The sequence below is a fragment of the Triticum aestivum genome, chromosome 5A, assembly GCF_018294505.1.
Source record: "Triticum aestivum cultivar Chinese Spring chromosome 5A, IWGSC CS RefSeq v2.1, whole genome shotgun sequence".
In the NCBI taxonomy this organism is placed as follows: Eukaryota; Viridiplantae; Streptophyta; class Magnoliopsida; order Poales; family Poaceae; genus Triticum; species Triticum aestivum.
Genome location: NC_057806.1, coordinates 657,847,444 through 657,865,851, shown reverse-complemented (window position 1 = coordinate 657,865,851; position 18,408 = coordinate 657,847,444). Strand labels below are relative to the sequence as shown.

The 18,408-nt window shown below is 45.9% G+C and overlaps 2 protein-coding genes across 2 annotated transcripts; both read left to right on the top strand.

The window, feature by feature from the left end:
• Positions 1–4,964: 4,964 nt before the first annotated feature.
• On the top strand, positions 4,965–7,109 carry LOC123108251 (protein NRT1/ PTR FAMILY 5.7). The gene is made up of 2 exons (XM_044530075.1): positions 4,965–5,220; positions 5,309–7,109. Exons 1-2 carry the CDS (start codon positions 5,073–5,075, stop codon positions 6,889–6,891), a joined length of 1,731 nt encoding a protein of 576 aa, XP_044386010.1. The 5' UTR covers positions 4,965–5,072; the 3' UTR covers positions 6,892–7,109.
• A 9,591-nt stretch (positions 7,110–16,700) lies between these two features.
• LOC123108250 (NDR1/HIN1-like protein 1) lies at positions 16,701–17,606 on the top strand. Its single transcript, XM_044530074.1, has one exon. It carries the CDS (start codon positions 16,829–16,831, stop codon positions 17,471–17,473), a length of 645 nt encoding a protein of 214 aa, XP_044386009.1. The 5' UTR covers positions 16,701–16,828; the 3' UTR covers positions 17,474–17,606.
• The last annotated feature ends 802 nt before the right edge of the window (positions 17,607–18,408 follow it).

Genomic DNA, 18,408 nt, shown 5'->3' with positions numbered 1-18,408 from the left:
AGCGATTAGCAGTTTGGGTTCAGTTCAAAAATCTCTATGCTTTAAAATTAGATTTTACTATTCAATTTTGTGCACAAATTTTATTGTGGTACTTGAGAGTGTACTGTCATCTTTTGAATACAAATTTGTGTGTGTAGCACTTCCTCATATACACATTGATTTTATATCGAACAAGCTTGTTGACACCGAAAAAACTTTCAAAAATCGAGGAATTCATATAGAATGTATAAACATAGTCGTTTAGGTTAGGGTTTTTTAGTCTTCGCAGGTGCAGCGCTCGAATGGATGGTGGTGCTTCTTCTTCGAGTTCGTCTTCGGGCTCCGAGCCTCCGACCCTCCTCGAGTTTGTCCGTCTGGATGTAGTCGACGTAGCTCTGGCGTAGATTCCTGTTGTCTTTATGGGGCGATGAGGTTAGGGTTTCTCGTCATGTGGCGAGTTTTGGTGACGGGTGTTTCAAATCTATGCAAGGGTTCAACGGAGACGACTGCGACTCCAGGGCGCTGACCCTTAGGGGCATGTGCACGAAGACTTCCCGGCTGATATCGACAAGGTCAAGCCGGCTATGGTAGGAAAACGGTGAAAACGGCGCATCGACGACTCGTTCTAGCAGCAGTAGTGGTCGTTCGATGGTCTCTTTTCAGAATCTCGACGTATTTTTTTACTTTCGATGAACTTTAACAACAAATCTGATTTTTTCACAAAAAAAAAAGAAAAAGAAAATTTTCTTCCCCGGATACATTAGAAACTAACAAAAATATCCTTGCAAAAAAAAAACTAACCAAAATATGGGAACTTTTTCCAAAAAAGGAGCAGTAAATAATTTAACATAAAGAGTCAATTTTTCAGGAACTTTACAAATAAAATCTATCTCTATATTTACTACTCCTTCTGAATCATACTAATTGTCGCTTAAATGGTGTATCTAGCACTGAAATGTATCTAAATACATCCTTTTCAACGACATCGGTGGGAGTACTTAAAAAAGAAAGTAAGGTTTCATATTTCACTTCCCCACACCACCCCTTGGTTCAACAATCCACCCTTCATCATTTTTTATGATTTTCACCCCCTTCATATGTTATAGCAATGTAAATTCACAGCCACACATATTTGGTAACCAAATAAATAGTACTTCCTCTGTTTCAGAATGTAGTGTGTATAGATTTTTTGAAAAGTCAAACTTTGTAAACTTTGACTAAGTTTATGAAGAAAACTATTTATATCTACAATATCATATATATATATATATATATATATATATATATATATATATATATATATATATCTTACGGTGAATCTAATAATATATGTATGGCATTCTAGATGTAACTATTTTTCTTCACAAACTTGATCAAAAGTTTGTGATGTTTGACTTCTTAAAAAATCTACATGTACTACATTATGGAATGGAGAAGCAAAAGGTATATAAATTAATCTCTTATATTTGGTAACCTAATAAAGAAGATTAATCATGGGCATATACCTAGTTTATCATTTAAAAATAGCTCAGAAATCTATACTTTATAACCAAATGTAATCTTATTTTATATATTTGCTTTCCATCAAGATTTTTTTGGTATGATATTCTTATTGTGTTAACCCTCGTGGCAATAAACGGGCACATACCTAGTGTGCATATTCTTATTGGAGGCCTCGCCATGACCATGTGTGGACAGGAATTGACCCTGACAGTGGGTCCAATGACTCACATGTCAGGGAGAGAGAGAGATTACGAGCGAGTTTTTTTTCCTAGTTAGGTACCACCTGTAAGTCGCATGTGCATAGAGGGGCAAAAATGTCCGGCAAACATCAGGAAAATGGTCAAAGCACTTTGACCGGACGGAAAACGGTCAAAGCATTTCTATAAGGGCACCTAACGACAGAGTGGCAAATTTGAGTATGCAATGAAATTAGGGGCAAATCTGATTAGTGGGTTCAAGTTAGGGGCATAAATGTTAAAGTCTCTTAGTTTTATTTATTTTTCTCTTTTTATTTTTAATTCTTTTCATGTTCTAATTCATGAGCGCTTATTAAAATTTGTGTACTTTAAAACATTATCTTATTTTAAAATTCTTCAAATTCACTAATATTGATTAAATTTGTAGATATTTTGAAAGTTCACGGTCATATAAAGTTTGTGAACATTTTTAAAGTTGAAAACCTTTTGTTTTGCTAACATTTTTTAAACCATGAATACATTTAAAATTCATGAAGGTTTCTAAAATTCATGGTATTAAACATCATTTAATTTTTTAAACCATGACATGGTATTTTTAAATTTCATTAAACATCATTTAATTTACCTAGCCTTCTCAAATAAAAAAAGAATTGTGATTTTTTTGAGTTCGTAGTCGGGTGAGCAGAAAGAAAAAACTAAATGAGCAAGAGGAGTAGGGAGCCAAGCTAAGCGAGCAAGAGCTTCGTGTGCTAACCCACGTGAGCGTCACACTAGCAATTCTATGGGTTTAGCGTGAAATAAGAACTCCTAAGAGGCTGAAACAATCACCATCGGGCTTACACCAAGGCCAATGTGTGCAAAGAATTCATGACCACACATCAAATAACTCCTCTCTTCTCTTGAAAAGAAAACTTCAACAGCAACCCAACATGATATACGAACAAAAAAACACCACCAATAAAAAATAAAATACAAAACCAACCCAGATAAGATCAAAACAAAATAACTAATCACAATAATCTATAGATTAAAAAAGTTAATTTCACGAGTGAAGAACGGTGTGGCGAAGCGCGTGTAATCAACGATTACCCCCCTCGGGGGCTCTCACAAGGGTCACTTTTATGGTTTGGGAATGCACCAAGTGGTGCATCCAACAACTACCACATGTCGCGTGTTGGGTGCTTCCTCTGGATTGTTATTTTTCGCACGCGTTTTTGGGTTTTAGATGCCTTTTGCCTTTTTTGATTTTTCCTAGGTTTTGGATAAAATTATTGAATTTTTTTTGAAGCGCATATGTGCTTCTTGGAAAAAAATATTTCCGTGTGAGGTGCTTCTACTTGAAAAGGTAAAATCACAATGTGTCCTTCAAAAAGGTAAAAACTGCAGCCGCGCTTTTGGGCTCCGATTTTTCTTCCTTTTCTGGTATTCAGTTTTTTGTTATCGTTTTTTCAATTTTCATATTTTGATTGTTTTTTGTATTCTTTTTTTGGTTGTTTTCTTTTTTTATAAAAAAAAGTTTGTCAAAACATACAAACATGGAATCTAGTTTCGAAGATTCCTACGCGAGAGGTCCAGCGGTGAAAACGGTTCGGTATTTAGACGCACGGTTCAAGAGATAAAACAAAAAAAACATATCTTTGGAAAAGAGGGAAAACTCACATGTTGCAACATGTGGCGCACATGCACACTTGTCAATACCTAAGAAGGTGAGATGACTTCTGCAAGTGGTGACCTTAACTAGTGATTTTGAGTAAATTAGTTTTGAAGGGCTCGTTTTGGACCACGCAGGCCGGCCCGTGGCCCCCTAAGTCGGTTTGTGCTTTGGGCCGTCATACCGTCCTACAGGCCCATTGCAGATGAAGACCCAAGAAATATATGAAGCGGTGTGTATTTCTCAAAAAAAAATCTCAGAATTTTGTTTATGAAACGCTGTGCTATCTATCTAGCTCGTCAGAGATTGAAGCAAACCCCGGACCATGCACTCGCCCCGAACCGCCAACTGTACATATGCAGCCAGCCATCCATCTGAATCGCATCACACGCAGCTCCATCGACCACATCACATGACCAAGTGGATGGATGGAGCATCTGCAAAGAGGAGAGGACACACCGTTCATCGGACGGCCGACGGCGCTCGGAGGCGTCACTGCCACGCCCTCCACGCATCACCGGCCGTCCGATGCGGCGTCCGGGCCCGCCCGCAGAAGAAACGCATGCATGGAACACGTGCTTTTCGTGCCGCGCCGCGCATGCAAAAGTCAGAGCCAGCGCAATACTCCTGGTGTGTGCTGTACTGGCGTATTATACTCTACATTGATACTCCCTCCAAATAAATGAACGAATAATACGGTGGCTGGCGTGTGCTGTGCAGTGCTGGTGTTAAATGAGAAGAGTGAATGTATATACATTACTGCTATATTTCTGGAATACATATACGTACGCTCCTACTCCTGCTGTCACATGCAAGTCAACACTGACGTTCCTCCTGGCAAAGCATGTCCGTTTCTTCCCCATTCAACGGACACCCGACGACTGGTGCAGGGTCAGCTGTCTCGGACGGGGATCCCTCGGACGGACTAGCCGCTAGCGTACACGCACCGCCTCGGAGTCCCAGTGCATCACACCTTCTGGAAAGCGCACAGTCAAAATTAATTTTCCAACATTAATGCCGTCAGATTTATCCAGATTTTGTTTATTTAGCGTGGGATTTCAGAACTTTCCACGAACCTGCAGGTGCATATCTAGATTTTAGTATGTTTTAATTAACTGCTATATCAATGTATTGCTACTCCTAGGTGCATAGAGAGGTTTGGCCATGATGGATGAGATGGGTTTGCCATCGTGCATTTTCGCCTTGCAACTGCCGTATTAATAACAGGTCAAAGTAACGCCAATGTGTAAAACGTGTGTAAATTACTCCGGGGCCGGAGCATTTACTTACTGCCTAATTTGCTGCGATTACACTTACTAGCTGCCAGTGCAGGTGTGAGACTTCTGCAAATAGACACACACAAAAAACCACGAAACGAAAAACAATCCTCCTCCAGCCGATTCGTTGGCCGTCCGTGGTCTCACAAAGAAGAGAACTTGAGGAGCAAGCCCTCCTTTCGCCGATTCGATCCACGCGTGCGCACACAGACACACACACACAGGCGATGGCGATGCTCCCTCCCTTTCGTCCCGCAGTTTCTGTTGCCTGCTTCGCTCGGGCCATGCCGCACTAGCGGCCGCGCTTCCTGTGCTACCCCACACGCGCGCGCGCGCCTATATAGCGCCACCTTTTCTTCCCAGCCTCACACCGCCAGCGACCACACACCAGTCGACTACGTGCTGGAATTAGAAAGAAAACCAGCCGGCCGCGATTCTGTCGTCTGGAAACGCATTGATTCGGCGATGACCAAGCACCACCAGCACCTGGGTTTAAGCTTCCGCCATGGCGCCGAGGAGGAGCGGTGGGTGGACGACTCCTCCGTCGACCACCGCGGCCGCCCGCCCCTCCGCGCCGCCACCGGCTCCTGGAAGGCCGCCATGTTCATCATCCGTAAGTTCCTCTGTCAGATCTCTCTGTTCTGTTTCTGTCTCTGTCCGTTTGCTACTTTGGTTAATGGCAGTGTCTATTGTTTTGGCAGTGATCGAGTTCAGCGAGCGGCTGAGCTATTTCGGCATCGCCACCAGCCTCATGATCTACCTCACCAAGGTGCTGCACCAGGACATGAAGGTCGCCGCCGAGAACTCAAACTACTGGATGAGCGTCACCACGCTCATGCCGCTCCTCGGGGGATTCCTCGCCGACTCATACCTCGGCCGCTTCCGCACCGTCCTCTACTCCACCGTCGTCTACCTCCTTGGCCTCGTCCTGCTGGCCGTGGCGCAGCTGACGCCGGGTCTCAGGCCGGCCGGCGGCTCGGTGCCCCGGATCCACGAGACGCTCTTCTTCGTCGGGATCTACCTCGTGTCCGTCGGCACCGGCGGCCACAAGCCGGCGCTCGAGAGCTTCGGCGGTGACCAGTTCGACGACGGCCACACCGGGGAGCGGCTGCAGAAGATGTCTTATTTTAACTGGTGGAACTGCGCGCTCTGCTCCGGGGTCCTGCTCGGGGTCACCGTCGTCGTGTATGTCCAGGAGCGTGTCGGATGGGGCGCCGCCACGGTGCTGCTCGCTGCAGTCATGGGGTGCTCCCTCGTGGTGTACCTCGCGGGGTGGCGGACGTACCGGTACAGGGTGCCGCAGGGCAGCCCGCTCACGCCGATGCTGCGGGTCGTCGTGGCCGCCGTCAGGAAGCGGCGCCTTCGGCTGCCAACCGACGTCGGCGAGCTGCACGAGGAGGACGGCGGCAAGAAGAGGCTGCTCTGCCACACCGACCAGCTCCGGTGTCTCGACAAGGCGGCAATCGTGGAGCATGATGGCGAGGGGCGGCGCGGGGCGTGGCGGCTGGCCACGTTGACGCAGGTGGAGGAGACGAAGCTGGTGGTGTCGATGGTGCCCATCTGGGTGGCCACGCTCCCGTTCGGCATCACGACGGCGCAGGTGTCCACCTTCTTCGTCAAGCAGGGCAGCGTGATGGACCGGCGCATGGGCGCCCACTTCGTGCTCCCGCCGGCGTCCATCTTCGCGCTGGCCGCCGTCGCCATGATCGCCACCGTGGCGCTCTACGACAAGGTGCTGGAGCCGTGCCTGCGCCGCGTGACTGGGACGGAGCGCGGGCTCAGCGTCCTTCGTCGCATCGGCGTCGGCATGGCGCTGGCCGTGGTGGCCATGGCCGTGGCCGCGGTCGTCGAGCGTCGCCGGCTGCACTCCACCGCCACCATGTCGGTGTTCTGGCTGGTGCCGCAGTTCGCGCTGATGGGCGTGGCCGACGGGTTCGCGCTGGTGGGCCTGCAGGAGTACTTCTACGACCAGGTGCCCGACAGCATGCGCAGCCTGGGCATCGGGCTGTACCTGAGCGTGATCGGCGCCGGGAGCTTCCTGAGCAGCCTGGTGATCGCGGCGGCGGACCACGTGAGCTCGCACGGCGGGCGGCGGGACGGGTGGTTCGGCAAGGACCTGAGCCGGAGCAGGCTGGACCTCTTCTACTGGCTGCTGGCCGCCATCTCCGCCGTCAACCTGGGCTTCTACGTGCTCGTCGCCGCCCGGTACTCGTACAAGCAGACCGTCAAGGCCAAGAGGGTGAGCGCCAGCGACGTCGAGTGCGCCACCGCCGTCGCCGCATAGGCATAACCAATTAGTGGTACTAGGCAGGGAAGAATTTCGTTCGTTGGCTGAAATCTAGTACTAGCATCAAGGGATTATTAGGATTTGTGTTGTGCTTTGTGATCGATCGTTGTGTTACGTATTCATTCAAGTCGATGTCTGGTCTGGTCTGGTGTAGCTGTTGTGGAGTCTTGCAACAATGCAGGGGCTTCTACTGTACTAGTACCTGTTGATCATCATCTTTTTTTTCTTTTTTTTGCGGGACTGTCGAACATCATCATCCAGGCGTAGAATGATTCTGTTTGCTCGTAATGCACCGCACAATCTCATGGCTTTAAACGTAAGCACAGGAGCATAAACCCCTGTGAATGTGGATGGAGCCATACTCCATGATTCCAGCACTCTGCTAGTTTTTTTTCGGGAAAACATAGTTTTGGTTTTTTTAGCAACAACAACAAAGTTTTGAGTTTTTTTAGGGAACAACAAAGTTTTGGTAGTGCTCTGTTTTTTTTTTTTGAGACAATCTCGCGAAACATTATTAACCCGTCACAATATTTACAGGGACGAAATGAAGATCTCCCGCCTGGCCTAACCAAACATGGCGACCAACCGCGAGGGAGAGAGAATGTTTTATTGTGAGCTTCATAGTTTGAGCTCTTAAATTCATGACCTATATTACATGACAAAAAACTAGACAAGCGGTCCGATATCTCACGAAGAACAGCTCCATAAGTAGCTAGCTTGCCATGATGCAGATCATCAACCACCACCTTGCAGTCAGAGGCAACCTGTATATGTCGTGCATATAGATCATACGCTAAAGAGAGAGCTTCTCTTATAGCTAGGGCTTTGAGCGTTTGAGGATCTGTGATGTGCTTGAAAACGATCGCCGAGGCCTCCAGAAAAGTGCCATGTTAGTCTCTACAGACTGCACCCACTGCACCATGCTTCCTCCTCACGGCCACTGCATCGTCGACATTGATCTTAACACAACCTTGGTTTGGCGGTACCCAGGTTGCACTCCGCATAGCTCTCCGTGGTACAGCTTGCATCTCCCTTTTGTTGACTATCTCCAACTCTGACAAAAATTTATTAATGAACGTAGATGTAGCGTGTGGAGACTGAAAGATATCTTCATGAATTGTCTTCCTCCGTGCAGCCCAAATTGCCCTGGTCACAAGTCAGCCCGAGCCCGCGAGCGGCAAGCTGTCGAGCAAACAGCCCGCAACGGAGCCAGTTGGGCTGGCCCACTACGGGGGTCACGTGATTGCTTCGTTCGCTGATGTTTTACTTCTTCTTCCATGTTTTGGTTTTTCTCCTGTTTTTTTTTCTTTCGGTTTTGTTCTGGTTTTCCATTTTTCTGTTTTGGTTCCGTTTTTCCTTTTTGAGTTTTGTTCCGGTTTTATATTTTCCTGCTCCTTTTTGGTTATTTTTCCGTGTGTTATACAAAATGTTCACTGCGTATTATGAAAATGTTCATCATATATTACAAAAATGTTCACCATGTATTATGAAAGAGTTCATCGTGTATTGCAATAATGTTCACCAGGTATTACAAAAAAGTTCAATGTGTATTTCAAAAAATTTCACCGTATATTATGAAAAAGTTCACTGCATATTACAAAAATGTTCACCATATATTACAAAAAAAATTCATTGTGTATTTAAAATATGTTCAACATATATTAAAAATGTTCATTATATTAAAAAGATTAACCGTATATTATAGAAAATATCCACTATATTCAAAAAGTTCAACAATTATGAAAACAAATTAGTGTATATTCTGAAAACTTCACCATATATTTAAAACGTTTATATATTAGGGATATATATATATATATATATATATATATATATATAAAGGTGCAAAAAGAGGAAAAATAAAATTTGAAAGAAAGTAATAAAAACAAAAAATGGCTCGCTACAGTACCTCTTAATGGGCCAGCTCATTTGCGACCGCCTTGTGCGTCAGCGCGTCAGTTTGACGCCCGTGGGCATCGAAAAGAGAGTCTCAACAAGAAGACGGACAACTTCAAATAAAATTAAGATGAACCAGAGGCCAATCACTTGTAAAACTCAAGGACATATGTCTAAAAAAACTCAAAGACATCCATGTACAGCTTTGCTGGCAAAGATCATGGTTGTCTATGATCGTGGCAATGGAAAAGGGGAGCGGAATATTCCAATGTATCTCAATTTTGAGTTGAACTGAAATGACGCTTGCCTCCTTCTCTTTCTTCTCACCGGCGGAGGAGCTAGGCTTCCTCTTGTTCCACTCCTTGATGGTGTTGGTCTTTGGGCCGCTCCTGCTCCGACCCTGGCCGCGGATTCTATTGCCTCATGCCATCGCAGGTTTGAATGGGTAGGAGATGAAGGAAGAAGGTTGCATTCCTTTTCAATTTCAATTCAAGAGTTTCTATCTATTTTCCACGCCCTTTTCTTGATACCTCGAAACATGAGAACATATTACTTGTCTTAGGAACACATACAAGAAAAAGGATTAGGGTAGCCCTCCCATTAACTACTTCATTTTTATTTATGAATTTCATAGTATAGAAATGCATGTCCTACCGAGACAGATTTTAGAACTTGCTATCCTCTTGCCTAATAGACAAAGGTTGACCTTTGTAGAAAGACTGGTTCATTCGGATCGGTATGAGGACCCAACTCCGTTGCATTGCCAGAATCCATGTTCCACATTTGATGCAGGTTGACCTCCGTGCTTCTCTCATGGTACAATCCAATTCTTGCTGAGCTCCCTTTCTCCTTGGTCCACAGAGAAAAAATGTAGGACTAGTGCCGACAATTCATCATGGAAGAAAGAACTCAAAGAGCTGGAATCGGTAACTAATAGTACTACTAACTAATACTAATATATAGAAATATATATCTGGAAATAGAAACAAAGTAATATATAGATAATCGAAATTGAAAAGAGCTGTCTTTTCTGTATACTTTCCCTGTTCTATTGCTACCGCGGGTCTTATCCAAATGATCGAATCATATAGATATCCCTTCGACACAACATTAGGTTATTAAAAAGATCTCGGGCAACTCACCAAAGCGCGAAAGCTAGTTAGAAAATGGATTCCTATTTGAAGAGTGCCTAACGACATAGATAAGGTCACATTAACACATCAAATTTGGATTCAATTCGGGATTATTCTTAGGAAGTTTCGAGAAGAAGTTGGAAAGGAACAATATAGTTTCATACAGAGAAAAAGGTTTTCTATTGATGCAAAACGCTGTACCTAGAGGATAGGGATAAAGGAAGACGAAAAAAATCAAAATGAAATAAATAAATAATAAGCCAAAAAATAAGTCAAAGATAGAAGAGCCCAGATTCCAAATAAAGAAATGGAAACTCGAAAAGAATCCTTGATTCTCAAAACAAATCTTTAGTAAACCAATAAATCAGATCAATCTATAGTATAGCAATAAATTCATGATCCATTCTCATGGTAAAATCCTAATACCGGCCAGACATCTTCAGTAACCAAATAAATAGCAATAATTCACGATATGTAAACAAATAAATAGCTATTAATCTCTATTTTGTCAGGCAGTAAAAAATCTATGCGCCCCACTCCATGCAACAACGCACGAGCAGATGCTTTTTTTTAGACAACACAGGCACATAATAAAGAAAGAAAAATGAGATAGAAAGGGCCGGCCCGTTAGTACATACAGCGTATTTGGTTGGGGGTAATTAGAGTTAGAGAATGAGAATTGAAGGGATACGAAACTTCAAATCTATTGTTTGGTTGGAGGCATTGGGAATTCAAGGGAATAGGTATGGGACTTGAGACTTCAACTTCCACCGTTTTATTAACAGGGGAGGGGGTGAGAGTTGGATGGAAATTATTTTAGTGAGCCAATCTTAACCCTTCATCCTAACTTTGCTTGTCTAGTCTCATGTCAATTCCCACGAGCCAAAGGGAGTACAATTTCTTCTCATATTCTCACACATAATTCCTATCACACACCAAACAGAGAATTGGGAATAAAATGACTCATCCCATGTCTAGTCTCAATACAACTCCCTCCTTTAAACTCTCATTTTCCTTCCCAAATATCGCCAAACACGTTGTCTAGGGTGCAGCCCACCACTAGGCTGTCTCTCTCATCCGTCATTGTCCTCACTCCCGATCCCATCTTTCTCCATAGTCATGGCGGCGGCGCAGAGACACCCAGCAGATTAGTTGTCTCCCCGACCTACTGCGTGCAGCAATCCAGAACAACGGAAATGCTTGGGCCCTCTGCCGCGCCGAAGCGTCCACGCCATGCAGACGGCGGCGGCGGTGACGCAGGCGATGACCGGCTGAGCGCGCTGCCGGACGACCTCCTCTGCGTCATCCTGTCGCGCCTTAAGGCCCTGCAGACGGTGCGAACGTGCGTGCTGTCCATGAGGTGGAGGCACCTCTGGCGTGCCGTGCCGCGCCTCGACATCGACATCGACGAGCCGGAGTTTTATAGCTACTACAAACTCAACAACTTCACGACCAACCTTCTGCGCAGCCATGACTTCACGCTCCTGGAGGGCTTCCGGCTGCACGGGGGCAATAATGCTGTTGAGGACCGTTGGCTCCGCCGCGACATAGGTCGAGATGCATGGCCTTGCCGGCTCAGTTCGTTGCATCTTTCCCGCCTGCAAGTGGAATTGGATGATCTCGCGAGCCACGTCAGCTCCATCTTGCCTGCTCGGGAAGATGTGCAACTGGAAAATGCAGCTTCTTGGCCACCGGCTGCAATGTCAAGATCGTCTCCTCCTCGCTGAAGAAATTGGTCGTCGATGGGCAGTACACGGCGTATGATGGTGAGATCTTTGCGTTGATTATAGAGGCTCCTGCTCTTGTTTCTCTCCGCCTTGGCAAGGAGCTCGATCACATTGTTGATCCGGATGAACCACATAACATGCCGTCCCTTGTTGATGCGTCGATTCATCTTTACTGGATTCGGAATGAAGAGGAAGAGAGGCACCAATTGGGTATCCTCGGCGCGCTCTCTAATGTGACAACCTTGCACCTGTTGCATTTTGCGGTCACGGTATATCTTCTTCATACCCCCTTTTATTCAGTTTGCATCTCATTTATCAGAGGCCTTTTACAGAACAAACAAAATGACAGTCTATCTGGGTTTCAGCTGTTGCTCTATGAGATTCATGGGTATCTTCCAGTATTTAAGTTTGAGAACCCGAGAACCCTGTTCCTGGACGAGTGTCTTATTAGCGACGACTTCCTCGGGCTGCGTCAATACCTACACAACTCGCCTAACCTAGAGAAGCTCACCTTGCGACATTGCAAGGTGCTACTGCTACTTTTCTCATGAACTATTACCATAACTCAATATTTTCTGTAATGTTGATTGCTTTGTGTTGTTCAATAGGTCCCGGACTTCCATCGTACAAAGGAGGTGATGGAACGCCACCAGTCATATTCTAAGCACCTGGTTCATTTCGAGTGCAAGAACCTCAGGCTTAGTGAAATCATATACCGAGACGGTGATGCTTATGTCCATCTATTGGTCAAGCTTTTCGTGGGCATGTGGAGGAATCTACCAAGCAACAAGATCGAACTCACTCCCCGTAACTGAAAAAAAAACATGCTTGAACTCGCTAAAAGTCAATTAGCGGAAACCGAATGGACATGCGCTATGTTGTCTTCCGGTTGCTGATTTCAGGGAACCAGGTTGCATGTCTAAGCACATGTGTCATCATTTTTACCTTTTTAATAAATTCATGAGTCCTTGGATGGCGCGATGAGATTGTTTAGATTTCACCAACTCGTAACTTTTACTCCCTCCGTCCCAAAGCTAGTACAAACTTGAGTCACTTATTTTGGGACGGAAGGAGTATATACCACTACTACTATAGACTGGGTTCTTGGTTGAAGTGGAAGTGTCTTGTATCCCCTCGTCTATTTGGATTTTTTTTTTCATTTGGGATGACATTTTCTCACCTGTTGCTGATCGTGTGTGTCAGTGATGCCTCTGAGATTTTCTGCCGGTGAGATTGTTGTGCACCTACACAATTAGAACCTTTCATGCATTCACTCAATTACCCACCGTCTCCATTTACATTCATTGATTTGAAGTAGCAATGAACTTAACGAGAAGAGACAATCCGGGATTGCCCAATGACTACTATGAAAAGCTTCATCTCTGGCATTAATGACTACATTCAACATCCTACAATGCCACAAATCTACTGCCATGGAAAATGCATGTTGGCACAATCCGATAGGTTCCGAGCCCCATCATCTACAACACTTGATGACAACACCTTCAAGAGGGAATTGCTACTCGATAGCCAACGTCGCCTGACCCAACCAAAAAGATAGAGCTCGTGAAGATGGATCCAGTGAGAGACAAGTCAAAGGAAGCAGTACTAATTACCAAAAGAGAATTGACAGGAAAGTAAATCGCCAAATCATGATCCATTTCTTCAATTATCAAATTAACCATGATACATACAGTGCATATGTTACTCTCCCTGTTTCTCTTCAACTTTGGATGCGCCAACTATGCCTACCTAGGAAGCAATCACACATGTATACATGCATTTGGACACCGTCACGCACCCAAACACTGAAACACAAAAGAAGTCTTCTTACAACATCAGAAGACTCGGCGGATCATGCCTAATAACCTTGGAGTTGCACTGGTGTGCTCAGCCAGCACGAGCTCCTGCCAAGAAGCCTCACATGACACCTTACATCTAAACGAAGAGAAAACATACAGGACAACGCGGCATCCGATCGCCATCAGGAGTAAACAAGGAGGTTCATGCACTTGGCGCTGGCCGACGATGATAGGGCATACGAACCGCTAACGGCCTGCACGTCGATCCCCTTCAAAGATAGACCTATAGAACAAGGATATTTCCCGTTTGGAGCAAGACAAGCTTTGTATGCCAAGTCAATGAATAGCCTCTTGATGCTCTTGCTGCAAGGAAACACACACATACATATGCACACGAACGCACATTTGAGAAACAAGCAAACATGGTTTAGAAGCTTAGAACATCTCAAAGTCACATTTAAGACTAAATCTGAGAAGAAAAAGACGGGATGGACTAACATATGTGGGGGGTAATCTTCTTTTACTCAATTCGCAACTTTTCTCCTCAGATTTAGTCCATCCCGTCTGTCACCAGAACATGCGTCACCTGCTGTCCACCGCCCCGATGACTGAGAAAATGAAACCGTCCACCGTCCCCACAGCTCCGGCGACCCTCACCAGCACCGGAATCCCTTTTCCTGATGGTCTCGATTCACCGAAAATCTCTAACGACCTCCTCTATTACCGCTCCTCTGCCATGGCCGCTAGCGTCTTCCTCTGGCTTCCCCTTGATCTCCGCTGCTCTAGCTCTTCTAACATGGCAGCAATAGGAGGTGCCCCGCCTGGCCCGCACACATTTCGTCCAGAGCTTTGCTACATCTACAGGTAGACCTGGCCATGGGCTGCCCGGCCCGGCCCGACGCTGCTCCCGGGCCGGGCTCGGGCCTAGATTTTGAGCCCGGTGGCCTGGCCGGGCCGGGCCCGGGTCTGTCATTTTTGCAGTTTTCTGAAGGGGCCCGGCCCGAGGCCCGAGGCCCGGCGGGCTTTTGCATGTTCGGGCCGGGCTTGGGCCCAAAAACTAGGCCCGATGGCCGGGTCGGGCCGGGCTCGGGCCCAGGTTTTTTGGCTCGGGCTTGGCTAGGCCCGGCCCGGCCCGAGGTTTGGCCAGGTATATCTACAGGCGATTTCTCACAGAAAGGGAGTTACGGACTGACATGACCCCTTGAAAATCAAGGGGTGGGGCCAGCTAAAATCAAGGAGGGATGAATTCATGGTGGAGAGGAGGACACATCTCCCCGTGAAACCAGCCTGTAGCACTCATACCGTAAGTGTAGGATTTTCGTTTCGTCCAACACCTCACCTCCTTTGCCATGGCCACCACGTCCCACTTTGGCTTTGGCTCTGACAAAAAAGACTCGACGCCTCTCCCTCCACCTCATAGAGCCCTCCGATCAGACCGCTCCTAATTCTTTGGACCCCGTTGCCTCCGTGGGGAAGCAGCGGACGGTAACCGGGGGGGGGGGGGGGGTGGACACACACACACACACACATCACAATTAAAAAAACTAGAGCTACAAAAAACCTTGCTCACCAAACAACCATCAATTCAAATCAGGTACTTGCGTCGTTGACGTACCGAGTTATCTGGTGGATCTGAAAAACTACCTCGTGATCCATCAATCAAAACATAAAAGGCTCATCACACTATCCCCAGGATCACGGTAAAAAAAACTATCCCCAGGATCAACATGAGTGTTTGACTTGGGTATACTTTTTTCCTATTTCAGGTATTTCACACGCCACAGAAAGGACGACGTACTAGTAGTTCACGGATCTGGTTGGTTTCGAAAATTTGCATGTGTATAGGTTGTAGGCCTGTTTAGGCGCATAGCGGGGCGAGGGTTGTGGTGTGTGTGGCGTGTGTGTCGTGCATCTGATTGGGTTCTACAACTTTGTATCTGTATAATCCATATCCATACCTCCATACCTAATAATAAAGGAGCTATTGCTTCTGCCGGTACGTTACCGAAATTGCCCTTAAATTTGCAAAATATTACCCTCCGATGCCACTTATAAGTGATTTTATTTTTGAGAAAAACTTAAAAATGATAAAAAAAACAGTTAACACAGGGGAATCCCGCCTCGACCGGCCCATGTTGTAGGAACCTTCTATACTGCGCTCAATGCGCTGGGAGAAGACGCAACGCACCTATTTGGGCCAGCCCATGTCCAGGCGGCCTGGTTTTAAATTTTGTTTTTTGTTTTTCATTTTCGTTCTCCGTCTTCATTTTTTTATATTTTAAATAATTTGGGACTTCAAACAAGTTTCGAAAATTTAAAAAATGAGATATTTTAAATAAAATGTTTAATAATTCATAAATGTTTTTGGATTCAGAAAATGTGCATGATTTTAAAAAAATGTATGCATATTTAAAAAAATGAAAATAAGTATTCGCGAAAGCAAAAAATGTTCATTATGTTTTTTAAAAGTTCGCCTATTAAACAATGCTAATGAAATAGAAAAACAATTCGCCAATTCAAAAAATGTTCGTGAATTAAAAATTATCCCAAAAATTCAAAAACTGTTTGTGACTTACAAAATAGTTCATTGATTCAAAAAAGTTCGCTGATTCGAAAAATGATCATGCATTTCAAAAAATGTTCATTAAAGAAAAAAATGTTTGTGAATTTCAAAAATTGTTCCACCAAACAATTTTAAAAAAGATGTTCATCAAACCTAGAAATATTATCCTATTAAAGAAAAATGATTTAAAAAATGTTTACAAATAGTATAAAATGTTCATGATTTTAGAAAATATTCGAAAATCTGTAAAAAGGTTCACAGATTTGACAAATGCTCATGATTTCAGATATGTTCACGAGATTAAAAAATGTTCATGATTTTCAAAAGCTGTTCACGATTTCATGAAAATGAGAGTGGTTGTGTATCTAGGTGATGTAGCAAAATATGGTCATGGCCATTAGAGATTATGAATTTTTTTTCTCCCGTTGCAAGTACGGGCGTTTTGCTAATTGGTTGCTAATTGGGGCTACAGTGCGTAAAAGGCTCACCAGCACATGGTCAAACAGAAAACACGAATCTCAAAGCGCATGCCGCAAGAACCCAACGGAGGTACGCGCCGGTCGAGTTGGCAGAAGAATCTTCTTCGGTTGAGACGTTGCTTTCCCTGTCCACCTCCCCCATCCCAAGATCCAACCCAGATGCACTGTAATCGTTGGCCACCATCTCCTACCTACCGTTGCTTGATTTCAAAGCGCCCGATCGCTCGCTCGCTCACTCACTCACTCTCTGAAGGGAGCTACTCCACTCCACTAGCTAAGCCACACACCCACCCCACAGCCATACCAAGCACGGTACAGAGAGCGGAGCGGAGCCATGAGCAAGGACCGGCACGAGCACCACCTGCGGCGCTGCTGCGGCGGCCTCGCGGCGTGCCTCCTGTTCCTGGTCGTCGCCGTCGCCGTCACCGCGCTCGTCGTCTACCTCGTGCTCCGCCCCGCCAAGCCCTCCTTCTACCTGCAGGACCTGCAGCTCCGCTCCGTCAGCCTCGGGGACCCGTCCCTGTCCGCCACCGCGCAGGTCACGCTCGCCTCCCGCAACCCCAACGACCGCGTCGGCGTCCTCTACCGGCGCCTCGACGTCTTCGTCACCTACCGCGACGAGCCCGTGACGGTGCCGGTTTCGCTGCCGCCCGCGTACCAGGGCCACCGGGACGTCACCATCTGGTCCCCCGTGCTGTCCGGGGAGTCCGTGCCCGTGGCCGGGTTCGTCGCCGACGCCATGAAGCAGGACATCGCCGCCGGGTACGTGGCACTGCAGGTCAAGGTCGACGGCCGCGTCCGGTGGAAGGTCGGCAGCTGGGTCTCCGGCAGTTACCACCTCTTCGTCAGCTGTCCCGCCGTGCTCGCCGCCGGCCCTGGTGGCATGCCGACCGGGGGCGCTGGCCTCAACGGTACAGCCAGCCGCGCCGTCGCGTCGCTCAAGTTCACGCAGCCGACAGGGTGCACCGTCGGCACATGATGGAAATTACGTGCCATACGTGCCTACGTGGAAGAAATTACGTAGCTTTTGATTTTTCTGCTTATGTCTCATGTAACGCGAGAATAAAATGTACTAGTTCAAATTTTGGAATTAATTATTGCAATTTGTATTTCTTCGCCGTCGCATCACGATCTATGCATGGAACAACAACGGGCATATCTAAGTTCTTCTGAATGATTTAAAATCTGAGTGCGGCATAAAAGTGTAGTACGGAGTACTGTGTAGTTTTTCCACGAGGTCGACCTGGTCGACGATCGCACGTACGATCACACAACCGATAGATGGATGGACGATAGCTAGGGAGATCGTGGAGTTGATAGGGAACAACCACCCAACAACACATAACAAAAGTGGCAGGCAACAGGGCGGTCTAGTCCTGGTCATTCTAGCCGCTCAATGCAACGTAGTGCAAAGGCCGTAGGAAGAGTTTATTGACAAATTAAGAGCAACTTTAATGGGATGACCCAAACAGACGGCGATTTCGTCTGTTTTTTATCTGTTTGGGTCGGCCGCCAACCCGATGTCTGCCCTGTTTCTGATATGGGTCGGCAGCGCGCCCAACGCGCCGACTCATATGTGCCGGCGTAACCGGCTGACCGTTTAATATTATATTGATTTGCATTCAAACATATTGTCAAATAACATAGTTCATCAAATAAAATAGTATAATTTTACAAGCCGGATACAAATAAAAATGTTTCACATAGGTTTGCAAATAAATAAAAGAAGATACATATATTGGTTGCCAACATGAGCCTACATATGCTCAACCAAATTATTTTGCAGTTGCACGTGCGTTTTTCAATCACGCATGTCTTGATGAAGTTGGGTGAACTGTTCAAACATTGCCGCTACTCCATGCTCAGACACAATATTGTCACCCTGAAACTGAAACCCTTAATCGTACAGACGTT

Excerpts from the sequence above, each read along its gene's own strand:
- LOC123108251 (XM_044530075.1), top strand. The coding sequence starts at position 5,073 with ATGACCAAGCACCACCAGCACCTGGGTTTAAGCTTCCGCCATGGCGCC. Across the intron at positions 5,221-5,308 it reads GGCCGCCATGTTCATCATCC|TGATCGAGTTCAGCGAGCGG; the intron begins GTAAGTTCCTCT and ends TTGTTTTGGCAG.
- LOC123108250 (XM_044530074.1), top strand. The coding sequence starts at position 16,829 with ATGAGCAAGGACCGGCACGAGCACCACCTGCGGCGCTGCTGCGGCGGC.